The sequence below is a fragment of the Mus caroli genome, unplaced genomic scaffold (genome assembly GCF_978045245.1).
Source record: "Mus caroli unplaced genomic scaffold, Mus_caroli_1 scaffold_9, whole genome shotgun sequence".
Taxonomy (NCBI): Eukaryota; Metazoa; Chordata; class Mammalia; order Rodentia; family Muridae; genus Mus; species Mus caroli.
The window spans coordinates 106,929,451-106,945,673 of NW_028227264.1; the positions used below are offsets into that span (position 1 = coordinate 106,929,451).

The 16,223-nt window shown below is 37.9% G+C and overlaps 1 protein-coding gene across 5 annotated transcripts in view; it reads left to right on the forward strand.

Moving 5' to 3' along the window:
* Nucleotides 1-16,223, forward strand: part of Lin7a (lin-7 cell polarity scaffold A) — a 147,313-nt gene that overhangs the window by 89,278 nt on the left and 41,812 nt on the right. For 4 of the 5 annotated variants that reach the window (XM_085843135.1, XM_085843134.1, XM_085843136.1 and 1 more), the window contains 2 exons: nt 8,951-9,022; nt 11,402-11,611. In XM_085843135.1, the coding sequence (XP_085699261.1) occupies nt 8,951-9,022; nt 11,402-11,611 (282 nt within the window). Of the gene's footprint in view, nt 1-8,950; nt 9,023-9,097; nt 9,175-11,401; nt 11,612-16,223 lie in introns of all 5 variants that reach the window. The other variant, XM_085843138.1, reaches the window with a different exon arrangement.

Here is a 16,223-nt window from a genome sequence, read left to right on the forward strand (position 1 = left end):
TGTCATTTTCAGGTCTCGCAAACTTGCTGAAAGCTATTCTGATGGTTTCCAGTTTAAGTCGATTACAAACAAAGATGCTATTTGGCACCCACATCTCATTTCTCCATGAACACAACTTTTATTTGTCTTGAACAAATAGGTAGGAGTAGATAAATGGATTTCTAGAGTACATGTGGGTTTAGCTTTGTAGAAAGCTGTTATCTTGTTTCCTCAAGTGGCTGCACCATTATATATTCCCACTAGCAGCGGCTGAAAGTTTCCATTGTTCGATATTCTTGCCTATATTTTATATTGTTTTTTTTTTAATTTCACATTCTAGTAGGTTTTTGGGTTAACCTAATTATTATCATAATTTGATTTCCCTCATGACTGTCTTTTCACATTTTCCACACATGCATATGTATCTTCCTTGATGGCATACCTCCCCAAGTATTTTAGTGATTTTTTTAATGTTCCTTCTATGTACTATCCACCTCGAGAGGTCTTTACACATTCTTGATAGGAAGGCTTTGTCTGATAAGCTAGTGTCATGCAAGCAGTTTCTCCGAGTCACGTTTTTTCCCTTCTTTCACGGCATTTTTAATGAGTTCACTTCTCCTTCTTTAACATTGTTTTAGTTTGTCCTCCATTCCCTGTCCCTTTTATTAGCAAATTCTAATTTTTAATGGAAAAAACATATCTTCCAGCACTGGAGGAAATATAAGAAAAGCAACTAAAGATAGAATGATTCTATAAAAAATAAAAAATTACTGGGAGAATATAGCAAGTGTAAGAAAAAAATCTTACTTTGCTGGCTTGACTTAAAAATACTATTTTTAAATTGTAGTTTTATATATGGGTGTTTTGCCTACACATATATCTATGTACCAACTGTGTGCCTGGTGCCTGTGGAGGCCAGGAGGGGATGTCAGATCCCCTGGAACTGGGGTCTTGAATAGTCAGGAGCTGACATGTAGATAATGAGTAGCAAACCTGGGTCCTTTTAAAGAGCAACCGGCACTCTTGACAACTGAGCTATTACCGGGTCCTCTAGAAATACCATTTTTCATTATCACAATAAGCAGAGAAGTGATCAGCTATCTATCCCGTAGACTTTGACCCCTCATTAATAACATCTGATACGTATACACCTTTATGCCTTTTCTCTGGACGATGAAGGCCGCAACCACACACACACACACTGGTAAAGAGAGAGAGGAAAGAAAAGTCCTTTCCTAGACACATCTCCCTTAATTCTGATTAATTTGTCCCCGAATACAACTGTGCCCAGATAAAACTGTGATGGGGAGATGAAATGCTGATTATATCACGAGAGCATAGAAATATCTAAATAACATCAAAATTAAAAAGACAATGAAACTATTGTATTATAATAGACAGAAAAAATCAGTCTACCTTTAAATGCAAAGAGTAAAAATATACACATGCAACCAGCTAAACATCTACATGTTAGAGACATCAATTTTAAAGATCTTATGTATGTAGAGAATAGTAATAATAGAAATAAAAGCTGCTTTAACTACTATAATTAGAACATGATAAGGATAATAGGCTATGCCTACAAAATCATGAGCCTTACCTTCCTTTGATCGCCTGCTTGACATGTAGTGGAAAATAAAGTTCACGGATGGTAAACTGCTAGTTTACCTAGTCTCCTAGAAAATGAATTCAGGGTGAGAAATTTATAGCCAAATATTCACAATTCTTTCCTACCACTATATGTTGTTGAGGATTTTCAAGATTGAAAAGTGTACATTAAAAACTTCTATTGTGGTGTTTAGCTTCTGAAAGTTCAAAGCAAAAAGTCTTCTCTAGAATCTCAGCTGTTTAGTTTCACTCTAAGGGACAATGCTCTTGAGACCTTAGTTCATAAACTGGAGTCAAAGTGAAGGTTCCGTTTCATGTGTTCTAGCTAGTCTCCCATTGATAAAATTCTATTAAAAAATAAAAAAGTCGATTTGCTTTTCAGTATAAAGAAAAAGAAAATGTAAAGTATTCATTAATATTTTAAACAACTGACAGTTCCACCAGCCTTCCAGGAGGCCTGTACTAACCCTTCTAACCTGGAACACAAAGGTGAGACCTCCTACCCCAATCTCCCATCTGCTGAGATCCCAGCAATCCCAGCAGTCATGGGCTCTTCCCTGTCCTATCAGAGCTCCATCTTCCTTCTCATCCACACCTTCACCTGCAGTCTTTGGTTGTACACCACGCCCCACCCCACAGTTCTGCCTTCCTCCCCTGAGGCCTGGTCTAATATGGGACACAGCTTCACCTGCTTCCCTGAATAGCTGTTCCAACTAGAGACACCCAGGCCAGCCAATACCAGAGGCAACCCAGAGGGCAAAAGGCAAGTGCAAGAACACAGACAGCAGAAGTCAATGCAACAGAGCACTACCAGAACCAGCTCTGCTACTGTAGCATGCCCTGGATATGCTAGCACACCTAAAGAGCAAGTCAGTGACCTTACATCCCATCTCATGAAGATGTTAGAGGCCTTTAAAGAGGATATAAATAATTCCCTTAAAGAAATACAGGAAGACACAATCAAGCAGGTAGAAGCACTTAAAGAAGAAACAAATAAATCCCTTAAAGAAATACAGGAAAATACAATCAAACAAGTGAAGGGAATGAATAAAACAGTCCAAGACCTAAAAATGGAAATAGACCCAATAAAGAAAACACAAATGGAGGCAACCCTGAAATGTAAAACCTAGGAAAGAGAACATGAACTACAGGCACAAGCATCCCCAACAGAATACAAAAGATGGAAGAGAGACTCTTCTCCAGGCATAGAAGATATCATAGAAGAAATTGATACATTAGTTAAAGAAAATGCCCAATATAAAAGTTCCTAACTCAAACTATCCAGGAAATTTGGAACAAAAAGAAAATACCAAACCAAAGAATAATAGTAATAGAAGAGGGTGAAGATTCCCAGTTCAAAGGGCCAGAAAACATCCTCAACAAAATCTTGGAAGAAAACCTCCCTAACCTAAAGAAAGAGATGGCTATAAACATGCAGGAAGCCTACAGAACACCAAATAGATTGGACCAGAAAAGAAAATCCTCTCACCACATAATAATCAAAGCACTAAATATACAGAATATTAAAAGCTGGAAGGGAAATAAAGACAAACCTATCAGAATTATATATGCCTTCTGAACAGAGACTCTAAAATCCAAAAGATCCTGCACAAATGTCTTGAAAACCCAAAGAAACCACAGACGCCAGCACAGACAACTATACCCAGCAAAATTGTCATTCACCATACACAAAGAAACCAAGGTATTCCATGATCAAACCAAGTTTAAAAAATATCTTTCCACGAATCCAGCCCTATAGAGGATACTACAAAGAAAACTCCAACACAAGGAAGGTAACTACATCCAAGAAAACACAAGAAATTAATCACCTCACAGCAAAACAAAAGAACAGAATCACACACACACACAGAGAGAGAGAGAGAGAGAGAGAGAGAGAGAGAGAGAGAGAGAGAGAGAGAGAGAGAGAGAGAGAGAGAGAACCACCTCCAGCAACAAAATAACAGGAACTAACAACCATTGGTCATTAATATCTTTCAACATCAATGGATTCAGTTCACCAACAAAATGACACAGCCTAGCAGACTGGATATATAAACACCCATCATTCTGCTACATATAACAAACACACTTCAGCAACAAAGAAAGACACAACCTCAGAGTAAAGGGCTGGAAAATTTTTTCCAAACAAATGAACCCAAGAAACAAGCTGCAGTAGCCATTCTAAAATCTAATAAAATAGATTTTTAACAAAAAGTTATCAAAAGAGATGTGGAAGGACACTTCATTCTCATCAAAGGAAAAATCTATCAAGATGATGCCTCAATTCTGAACATCTATTCCTCAAGTGAAAGGGCACCCACATTCATAAAAGATTTTTTTACTAAACACGAGTCACACACGTAACCCCACAAAATAATAGTGGGAGACTTCAAGATCCCACTCTTGCTAATATACAGGCCATCAAAACAGAAACTAAACAGAGAAACAATGAAACTAACAGATGTTGTGAACCAAATGGATTTAACAGATATCTACAGAACCTTTCACCTAAAAACAAAAGAATATACCTTCTTCTCAGCACCTCATGGAACCTTCTCCAAAGTCAACCATGTAGTGTGTCACCAAGCAAGCCAGATACAAGAAGATTGAAATAACCCCTTGCATTCTTTCTCAATTGGCTGAGAAGCCCTTAAAGAAATATTCAACATCCTTTAGTCACAAGGGAAAAGCAAATCAAAACAAGCCTGAGATTCCATCTTACACTGGTCAGAATGGGTAAGATAAGAAACTCAAGCAACAGCACATGCTTGTGGGGATGAGGAGCAGGCAGACCCCTCCTCCATTGCTGCTGGCATTTCAAAATTGTGCTATCAGTCTGAAAATCAATCTGGTAGTTCTTCAGAAAATTAGAAATTGTTCTAACTGAAGACCCAGCTATACTGCTCTTGAGCAAACATCCAAAAGATGCTCCACCATACCACCAGGACATGTGCTTCAATGTCTTCCTAGCAAGCAACAGACCCTTATACTATTAATGATACTCTGTTATGTTTGCAGACTGAAGTCTATCATGGCTGTATTCTGAGAGGCTCTACCCAGAAGCTGACTCAGGGTGACACAGATACCATAGCTAAACAGTGGAGGGAGCTTGGAGACTCTTGTGTAAAAGTAGGGGAAAAGGATTGTATTCCCAAAGGGGAAAGGAACTCTACAGGAAGACCAACAGAGTCAACTAATCTGGACCCTTGGGGCTCTCAGAGACTGAACCACCAAACAAAGAACAAGCATGACCTGAACCTACCCCCTCTCCCCCACACATATATAGCAGATGTGGATCCCAAACAACTGGAATGGAAGCTATTCCTAAAGATGTTGCACATCTGTGGAATACATTCTTCTAGCTAAGTACCCTTGTTTGGCCTCAACAGTAGAGGAAGCACCTAGCCCCATAGAGACTTGATGTGCCAGAGTGGGTGGATATCAAGGGGCCTCCACCCTCTCAAAGAAGAAGAGGAGTGGGATGGAGGGAGGAACTGTGGAAGGGGGCATCGATCAGGATATAAAATTAATAAATAAGTAAAAATAGAAAAGGAAAATTATCAAATAGCCAATTTGTGATGAAAATCATGTTTTTGGGTTTGTTTTCAGTTTTGGAAGAGGACTGTTATCTTTAATGATTTAACACAGTTGGCTAACACTAAATAACTTTGAAAGGAGTGTTAGATGAACATGTTTCAATGCACTTTTTGAATCAACATACCGCTATTGTTTTGTCTGTATTGAATCAACCAACCTCTCTAAATATTTAGCATCTTAGAAAAAGTTCTAAATGTTCAAAATTTTCTGGTATCTCTTGGAGTATTTCAAAGTTAGGAAATCACTAATGTTGAAATAGAAGGTAAAAGGGCACTAGACCTTCTAACAATGATCTCACTCGCCTAGTCATGAGGCCTACGCCGCTCAATGGAATTTGCCTACAAATGACATAGCTCCAAGTTATCAAACATCTGAGACATGGGATTTAGAGGATAATACCCCACTTTCCTTTGTTGAAGCACAAACAACTATCTTCCCTTTTGCCGTGAAGAATCCTTTCTGGGTATCTGGCAAAATAAGTGTCTTTCCCTAACAACTTTCTTCAAAATAGACAAAAGTATTTATAGTTGTCCTTGACAGGAAAGGCTTGCAAGGATGCCTCTTTTTCCCTTAGGGAATGAGAATCACAGGAGGTTTGTTAGATGATCAAACGGACTGAATATCTCAAAGATTTGATCTGACTGGATCACCAGACTCTGTTCCTTATTTCACTTTTGAAGACCAAGCGTTCCAAATCTACTTACTTTTTAGAAATAAAAAGATAGACAATAATACTGGATTGAGTTCACTTAGTATGCTAGCATTATAGAAAGTTTAAAATGCTATCTTCCTCACTTTTAGTTTGAGTTGTGGATTTTGGGGGGGAGGGCTGGGGATACAGAACCCCCCAAAAATTGGTACCTTGTACATTTGCAGCTACCACTTGCTTAAAGGCAGCAGACTTTGTCAAGTATCTCCAGAGAACACATTGGTTCCCTGTTGAGAGCTACAGCTGTTCATATACTGTTTATCCTTCGAGACTTTTCCCTGAAGATCCCAGGGTCAAACAAGATGAGCAACGTCATGACAGCAGTGCTATTAGCAAACGTTCAGTTATTTAACTACATATGGCAAACAGTTATGTTTCTTATCCAGTCCTCATAAAAGACTTACCATTTTAGGCCCCATTTTCTAATAGAGAACATTGTGCCCAAGGGAAATCAAGCACTTAACTGACCAGCATCATACAATTGGAAAGCTGGACAGCCAGGGATTGTTTCCAAGCAATCTTCAGAGCCTGTGCAATTATCTAGGCAGTTCTGCCCTTTTGGAGTCCCAGGTTTTAATTGAAAATTCAAATTTGAATATTGAGGATAATTATTTTTAATTTGCAATAGTTATTAAGTATTTACATTTTCTCCCATACAAAAAGTGACCTTTTGTTGTAATCAGTTGATGACAATCTTTTAATTATTTGCCAAGTGATGGTCTCTATAAATATCCATGAATGCAAAAAAAAGACGTCACTAAGCAGCATGACCCCCAACAAGTTCAGAAGGTCAGGGACTCTATGAGGGATGTGGGAAACATCTGACAAGGGAGATAAATCTTGAATTAAGCCTTTGAACATCCTCATAAACTCTAGTAAACAAATGCCCGCCAAGTAGAGAGATAATTTTGTCAAAGTTATAGGGCTGTACAAAGACCTGGAGGGTTCCCTATGGAACTTGCAAGAGCTAGGAGCACAGGAGAGGTTAAAAATGAAGACGAGGTTTGGTTCTTCATAGTGATTCCTGGACTAGTTTGTTAATTGAAGGCAGAAGATAGCCAAAATCACACTAGACCTATGGTCAGGTAGATACTTGACCAGGCAGCTGGGGTGAAGGGTATCTCATAATTATAAGACTATGTGCATGAACAGGGAACATTAAGCAAGAGGTATTCAGCTGGGGGTGGACAAAGTTGTGAGATGAGAGAGTTTATTAACAAGAGAAGCAAGGCAGGGGAGAAGTGGTTCCTCCTCTTAATCAGCGATGAAAATAAATAACTAGAATATATTTGCAGAAGAACTATCATGGAAGCAGAATCATGTACTTCCAGGGATGATGGTTTGGCAGCCATTGTAGGAACCTGAGGAATTATGGAATACTACACTTCTGAGTCTTCCTACCATGTATAGATTTCCCACAGAAACTGAACAGCCGAATGATTTGGTCAGGGTTCAAAGCTACATGATAGGTTCTTACTTGCCTGTCTACCTCTCTGAGCTAGACCATTGCAATAGTTTACCTCTTGGAACATCCGCTGGTTATTTTGAGTTAGTAGAGGTGGAGGCTCAATCCAATGTCTTTGCGAAAAGGTGGGCCAGGTAAATGCGTCGAGAGACACTGGTCCCAAATCTTAGTAATTGGTTGTTGAATGGTGAATTAATCAAAGTTTGTGTCCTTTTAAAGAAGCTTTGGCACATGTATGTAAAATACGAGTAACGAAAAGAAAGTAATACTCTTTTAGACCTTTAGTGGCAGTTTTTCTACTTCATTCTTTCAGAAAATAATTAATAGTTCACCCCTCTCCCCCCCCAAAAAAAATTCTCCAGCATGATTACAGATGGACTTTTTAATCTCTATGCAGTACATGATACATTTTATAACTTCATTACATAATTTCAAAATAAGCATACAGTCTAGCATTTTGAACTTTTTTTTCCTTTTGGTCAAGAATCTTCCTCAAAGTATAACACTAAAAACCACTCCCCATATATTAGTTTTTGTAAGATGAAGCAATTTTTTGTTTTTAATCATCAAAATAAAGGTTTTTATGATCTTCTCCCTAGACTTTTGTGAAGAAATATTTTATTGACTATGTTTTAACAATGGCTTCTATTGTTGTGTCTAAAACACTAATTGGTTGTGTTATGTGCTGTTTAAGGAGTGCTGTTAACAGGCCAGATCCCTTGAAAGTTTTATGTCAAAAACAGAAGGGAGGGAGGGAAGAAAAAAACATACTTTGTAAACATTTCTTACCCATTTTCCAGATTGGTAGAAAGATGGAAAATATTGTCAGACAGTCTTTTGGTTCCTCAAGGTGTCAACTTCAGTCGATTAGACAGAAAAATTAACGGGTCTCCAAGCTCACAGCATCCTTTCTGTTTCTCCTTAAATTTATTAATGTCCCATGCAAACTGATACATTAGTTTTTACAAACCTCTTACCTGACTTGTTTCTCTAGAATACTATTTCTTTTTTACCTCTGTGCTTACAGGACTATTTGAGTATCTTGTTTGCTCACAAAAACGTTTAGCTCTTAACATTAAATTATAAATGTGTATCATTAATAACATGCCTCCCAGCATGTTAAAGTTCAAGCCAATGTAAAAATACTATTATCTTAGTTTGGTGGGATACCAATTTGAAAATTATATGTAAAATTTTACCAAATTCAAGCAGCAACTATTCATGTAACTTAATAGCATATTTTTATAGATAGAAATATATATATATACATATATATACATACATACAAAAGTATTAAAATTATTGATAGGGTCTTATAGAATCAGAAATAAAAGGGCTGTTGTAGTCCATAAATATGGACAGATTAAAAATTTCTAAATAACTGCAATTGTCTTCCCTGTCCCCATATATACACACAAAATAGGAGTTATATTTGGTCCAAATCATCAAGATAATTGATCATCCTTGATCAACCTGTTGTGATAGAAAGCATCCATCTTAAAATAAAAATTTGTCCTCCTATCTGTAATGGAAGAATTGATGTTCTTATGATATTCTTACATATTCTTTCTTTTTTCACATGACTATTTTAGGTGTATCAATACATGCATGAAACGATTACTGTTAATGGCTGCCCTGAATTCCGTGCGAGGGCCACAGCAAAGGTAAGACTCGAGTCACTTTAAAAGAACACTCGACCCCAGTGATGTAGTAATTGACTGTGCGCGTGTGTGTTTCAGGTATTCTCGTGTGTACACTGTAAGAGAATTTAGACCTCAGTGGCAGCCCAGAGTCTAGAACCAGTACTGCTCACCAGGTAAAAATCCTAATGGAAAAACTGATCTTTTCTGCTGCTTCTGTAGCTTAAGGAAGGAGAATGACTTCATTAAAATCGCTAAATGTCCATTTGGCACAAGCAAATCTGCTGCTCCACTGTATCGAGTTCTACATGGTTTCTGGTACATCCTGTGGATGCAAAGGAACCCATAGCCTATGTAGCGCATGAAAACTCATTTGCATAGGCCGAACGAAAGCCCTGATGTAAAGTCAAACATGGAAAGGCTTTCACCCGACATCCCTGAGCCAGTGTCCTTCTTTGTCCTCAGCTGGGCCATGGGTACACTTGCTAACAGTGGCAGTGACCCAACGGAAGGCCTGGCACCTTTGTGGCAGTCACCACATTTGTTCCTTAAAGGCTCAAACCCGGAAACTACAAAGGTCCCATTGGAAAGGATACAGAAAGAGGCTCGTGAAACTTTCCGGAAGATGGATCGCTAGGAAACAATAGTGGTAATCTAAAGTCTCACACACACAGCTTCTATTTCACAAATACAGAAATGTTTTAACAGAACACAACTGTCCTCATAAAGGGCTTGTAACTTCGTAATAATGCCAAGAAGTGAGAACCACTGAGAATAACCAGAAATCTTCACTCAACTCCTTTATCACCTATTGTTTGATTTCTCCCCTGATATATTCAGTTTTCACTCTGTAACTAAACACTGTTGACTTGCAAGTTTCTTCCTTCTTCTTTCTCTTCTTCCTCTTCTCCTGCCCCTCCTCCTCCTCCTCTTCTCTCCCTCCTTCTTCCTCCCCTTCTTCCTCCTCCTTCTTCTGCCTCCTTTCTCTTCCTCTTCCTCCTCCTCTTCCTCTTCCTCCTCCTCTTCCTCTCTTTCTTTTTCTTAATTCCTTTCTGACCCCAGCAAATAGAGGGTATGATTACCATTACATCATGCTTTGCTTGTTCTGAAGTGGAACACACAGAGAAAAAAAAAAATGATCCCTACACGGTTTAATTAAGGGGAAAGTGAATTATGTAGTGTTTTACCATTCTCATTTCTTATTCATGTAGAACAGCAGGATAGCAGCATAATGTTGCAATAGCACAATAATTTTTTTCTGGTTGTTTCTGGGCTGTCTGCATTGCATCCATGTCAGCCATTAAAACCCCTGCATGACAACAGGGTTTGCATGAGCAAATGCATGTAGCTAAAACCAAGCCATTATTTCCATGTCATTCACTATCTCTCATTAAACGCAGGCAGTAGCATAATGCTAAATTGATGTGATAATGCAGTGTGTGGATAAGGAACGTACAGTAGTTGGAAATCAATATTTTCACAGTGTTGAGAGTAAATCACTTTATACTAGACATCTAATCAACTGTGGTTAAGGCAAGCTAATGGCAGTGGAATACAAGAAGCAGGCAGAGAATCCTTGCTTGACTGAAACGACTATTTTATTCCTGTTGGGTGGGAACTGATGATGATGGTAAGTTGATTTCCCGAAGCTAATGTGTTAATTTTAAAATGAAACTAGGACAATATTAACTTTGTATGTCTAGGTATAATTCCCCAAGCCATTCATTTCATTCATATCAATGTATACTAGCTGACATGTTAGTGTAGAATTAAGAGAGAAAATGACCCAATAAGATACCATTCATAGTAATATAAAATATGGGTATCAGATAACAATAATCTAGCACTTCATTTTAATTTTTATTTTCATCTAGTCATCCTGGATTTTAAAAAATAAAAATATTTATATCTACGATACCAGGGGCTCAGCAATAGGAAGATGTCCCCATGACTGTATGCATACATCCTTGCTCATCAGTCTGTTGAATAAGTATTGATGAATATATATGTTCAAATAACAATCTAGACTGTATACCATGGCAAAAGCATGGAAATGTGTGCCCCTGCTTCAGGATCAATATGCATTCAATAATTGTACTGGGTAGTATTATACAAATATTTGGAGTCATTGATCAGGCTTTACATGTAACTGATGGAACTCTGAAAGTATTTATTGTTTTTGGTTTTATTTTTCGTAGGAGATAAGCCTTACAAAGTTAGAAATATCTAGGTGAGGCTTTACTGAAGAAAAGAGTCACATACCACATCTAAAAGAAGACATTCTGTGTCCTTCCTTCAACAGGAGAATGCTAGAGAGATGTCTAAGACACTGTTTGCTGAAGATCATATAGTTAGCCTTATTTCCCATGTTTTATTACTAAAAGAACATCTTTTTTTTTTCAGGCAACAGTTGCAGCTTTTGCAGCCAGTGAAGGCCACTCCCACCCTCGGGTAGTTGAACTGCCAAAGACTGATGAAGGCCTGGGTTTTAACGTGATGGGAGGGAAGGAACAGAATTCCCCAATTTACATCTCCCGCATCATCCCTGGAGGGGTGGCTGAAAGACATGGAGGCCTCAAAAGAGGAGACCAGCTGCTATCAGTGAACGGAGTGGTATGTTGATAAAATACCCAGAGATGTTTCTCCCTACGTACATTCCCACTCCCCCACCCCCAACCCATTACTGAAGCCAATGTTGAGATTACAGTACAGACAGCAATTTTATATCCATCTCCAAAGGGCTTCCAGGACTTGGATGGATATAAACCTATAAAGGCAGTAATTTCATATCTTTATATCTCATTCCATCGTGCACAAGTATGATAAATATCAACAGTTATGAAATAAGGAAGTCATGCCAAGAAATTATCACATAGAATTTCCTTCTCAGAATCCTGCTATTAAGTGGGCGCTTGGAAGAATATGATTTTGATGCCATTTTCACCCAAGTTCCTATAACTGGTTGAGTTTGAGGTGTTGTTTTGTTTTAGTTAGTTAACTGTTTAATCGGTTAGTTCACTTGTTCATTTGTCTCACTGCTAGGAATTGAACCGAGAGCCATGTGTATGCTAGGTAAATACTATACCACCAACACAGATACCACCCCAAGAAATAGCTTCTTATGAAGCAAATTAAATATTTCCCTTGGCTCTTAGTTGTGTCAAACATAACAAATCTAAGGTCACAAATTTCAGAAATATAAACAGGAATTTATCAAAATATACTTACCCCTTGGTCTAAAAATAGGAACAAGATTTAGTATGTAAGCTAGATTTGAGTTCTTTGTAGCAGCATTGATTCATGTTCAAGACAAAATATCTAACATATCATATCTGAAAAACTATACCTGATTGATAACCATGGTATGAATTTTCGGTTGATAACTTTGATCTTTTGCATTTGCTCATATTTAAAAAGAAGCAGTTTTATATTCACAAAAGCTATCCACTGCACTCTGCTGTTCTCTAATGAACATCAAAACGAGCAGTCCATGAATATTTTATATCATCACTCCAATCCCCAAATCACCATTATCTCTACTTTTTCTAGAAGATAATGCTTTGAGATAAGCATTTTATTGACCTTTCAATAACTATTACTTTTCAAGGCTTGTACCAAATGAAAATTGTAGAGCCCAGCTTTCTGCTAGAGGATCCCAAGTAGGGTCAAACATTATGATTCACGGTGAGCTATGCCTTGGGTTATTAATTTATGATTTCTCTGAGTACACTTTGCATATCTAAAGTGTAATGGGTCTAAAAATAGGAAGAAGAGTAGCAAAAAAAATTCACTCAAATGTGTGCATAGTCATTATAGTTGCACAAAGCAACCATAGCCGTGTATGACATCATCAATCTAATAGGTAAATTGGCTTTGAACTATCTATCAAGGGAGCAAACAGCCTCTGCTTAACCCACACATCTGCAGGCAGCAGAGCTCTAAGCATTTCACAATCAGGCATCCATTCCTGCAGTGACCTTGTGATGAACCTGGGAAGCAGCAGGGAGCAATGTAACAATGAAATCAAACAGACCTGGTTTTACTGCTCAGTATCTATATTGTCACAGACTAATTGTGCCTAACTGCAGCTCCACTTTCTAAAAGGCAGGCAGGCTGGCAGAAAAGTTACTACTTATAAGGGCATTAGTGGAAATTAGTGAAGCAACCTGTCTACCAAGATTGACCCAATCACTTGGTCATATGCACCTTTGATAGGTAATTGTGATTACTAAAGAAGAGTGAAGTGAGATTTCTAACTGCCAGGAATATTGCTTTTATTAAACCTTAAAGAAAACTCTGCTGTACACATACTTTATGCAAATTAGCAAATATTTATTAATAAGAAAGTAGTAATCAAGTTGGGCGTGGTGGTGCATGCCTTTAATCCCAGCACTTGGGAGGCAGAGAGAGGCGAATTTCTATATTCAAGGCCAGCCTAGTCTACAGACTGAGTTCCAGGACAGCCAGGGGAACATAGAGAAAGCTTGTCTCTGGAAAAAAAAAAAGAAGAAGAAGAAAGAAAGTAGCAATCACCTCCCTTCTGTGAAGCTGGTTGGTTCCACCTCTCTGTCCATGCAGTGTTCAAAAAAAAAAAAAAAAAAAACTTAGAAAATCCACTTAAGTCAGGTGGGAATACTCCTGGGTCAAAATTCTATGGAGCATCCATTTATCCTATGGTCACATTCTTACTAACCCCTTGTATAGGATTTTTACACTGTTTATGTTTCCAAAGACTCTAGAGTTCATATCTACTTAAAAGATGCCAGTTACCAGTAGTTTCCATTTAAAAACCATATCATGTTAATTAACAAGGCACTAATTTCAACCAGGTCAATTTCCAACATAGTTTGGTAAAGAGAAAAACATCCTTTGTTCATTACGGTCAGTCTAACAAATGCCCACCCTTAGCTAGGGTGTTACTTCAGACATAGAGCTTGATTACTGCCCTAACCTGGTTTATTAAACTCCAAGAGTAACAATTACCTATTTTAAAGTGTTTAAGAGTAAATAATATATGCACATGTATCTACAGAACAACAATTAGTGAAAGGGAGAGGGGTGTGCATTTGAAAGAGAGGTAGAGGGAGGATTTCCGGGAGAGAAAATGGGAGGAGAAGGAGTGGGCAGGTGGGGGAGCACCCTCATGGAAGCATGTGGAGATAGGATGGGATAGGGGGGTTCTGGAGGGGAAACCATGAAAGGGGATGACGTTTAAAAATGTAAATAAATAAAATATCCAATAAAAAAAGAAAAAAGATTAATCTAAGAAATTAAAACTATGTACTTTTAAGTAAATCAAAAGGAAAGTTGTCTCTGTTTTATTGGGTGCTCATCTCAAGGCATTTTGATATGAGAAACTCCATGGCTCATGGCCCTGCCCATAGCCACAGAAATCATAGTTAATGCAATCTGAGAAGCCTGGGCTTTAACTCCTGGGTGGAGAGATCTTTTCAGATCAATCTCACACAAGCTGTGGTATTTACTGCAGATAAAATATTTTACAATAAAATGGGGTTGAAGGCCCTGTAGTTGAACGAACAGAAACAAACCAAAGAAAAGGTTAGTAAATGATTGTGTGACTGCTATGTAGGCTTCGAAACAAGGTGTAATTTGCAAAGATTCATGTGGAAAATATCCAGAACATACTTTTCTAAACTGAAAGTCTTAGAAAGAAGTCGTCCAAAGGGTGTGGCAACCAACCTTATTTTATCAGGCATTCTGAGAACAAGGAGCTACTGACATAGTTAAAGGTTAAATTATCTTATGAACACAAGAATCTTCAATATCTAATATATATTAGATATATGTAATATATATATACATATATATAGGATATATTTAGAAAGGATATGTCATGATAGCTGCCAAAATTTATCATTTTATTAACACATAACTAGAAAGTTGAAATACAAGACAATAAAGGGAGAGAGGAGGGGGGATCAATACCTAGAAATAAAGAAAAGATACAGCAATTGAGCAATTGATTTTTTTCTTCTTGTTCTTCTTCTTATAAGTCAAAACAGAAGGAAACTCATAACAGCTTAACTCTCATGGAAGGATTTTTTTTATCATTTATGGCTTGAAAAGAAATTTCCCATGGGGTTCTTAGGAATGAGACATTGCATCACCTTATATAGCCTCATTGAAAACAGAGTCCTTTTGTGTGTGGCTACTTCTTCTGTCAAGCCTTGGCAAAATACCTAATAGCTGAATTAAAATTTAACATTAATAGGAGGTCAAAGTGTTACAGTATGAATCTATAGCTGTCTAATGGTCTCCTTTTCACCTCTTTTATGTGCAAGGGTGCTCTCAAGGACCATTTCTAAGGATTGCAGCCAGTGTGGATCCAACAGGGACAGTAAATATACTTAGTGATAGAGTCAAGATGTTTAAAAAACCCAATAGTTGTCACAATAGCCTTCACTTAATAAGTTTCTTCATGAAGCCCTGCTGAGATGCCAGGGACTATATCTATACAGAATAAAGGAAGCATGACTAAATATCAAAGCTGCAATGACACAGAGTGCTTCTTCCACCTGTTGACTGTGGTATGCGGTGGTCATGGCTGAAGTCTGATCTAGTGAATGTAGCCATAGCTCAGCATGCTTCCCTAGGGTGCTCTCTATTAAAGGATTTAAGTCATTTCATGCAGAGAAAAGAAAGTTCAGGAGAATAATAAGATCTCCAGGCAACTTCCAGTTGTGCCAGGTCCCAAATAACAGAACCACGGCCAGTGCATGAAGGTTTCAGGAGAGGCAGAGTCCAGTTTTCATAAGAAAGGCCCTGTATACACATAAAGCTGTCTAAATAGGTGAGTCACCCATAAAGGATATATACCTATTGTCTGGTGCTTTAATCAAAGATTAGAAGACCATCTGCCATTCAGTATTTCAAAATGCAGGTACTGTGTGCATAGTGCATCAGGTTCGAAGGTCCCTGCCACCTTTGTGCCTCCCCTCTGGGATTCTATCAATTAGGATGATATTTTTGCTGAGTCTCACAGTGAACATTATGTGTCCAACACAGACCACCCTATATTCTGGAGCGGAAAATTACTACAATCTATAGTCATGGGTTCTATTCTTTCCTTAAATGAGACAATTAAAAGTTGGTGACACTGTACTTCATTGTATATAGTACTTTATAGTTTTTAAGCATATTTTCATATTATTTTCCCATCTGTTGCTCAATACAGTCTCAGAAAATGAGGAGGACATTTATGGGC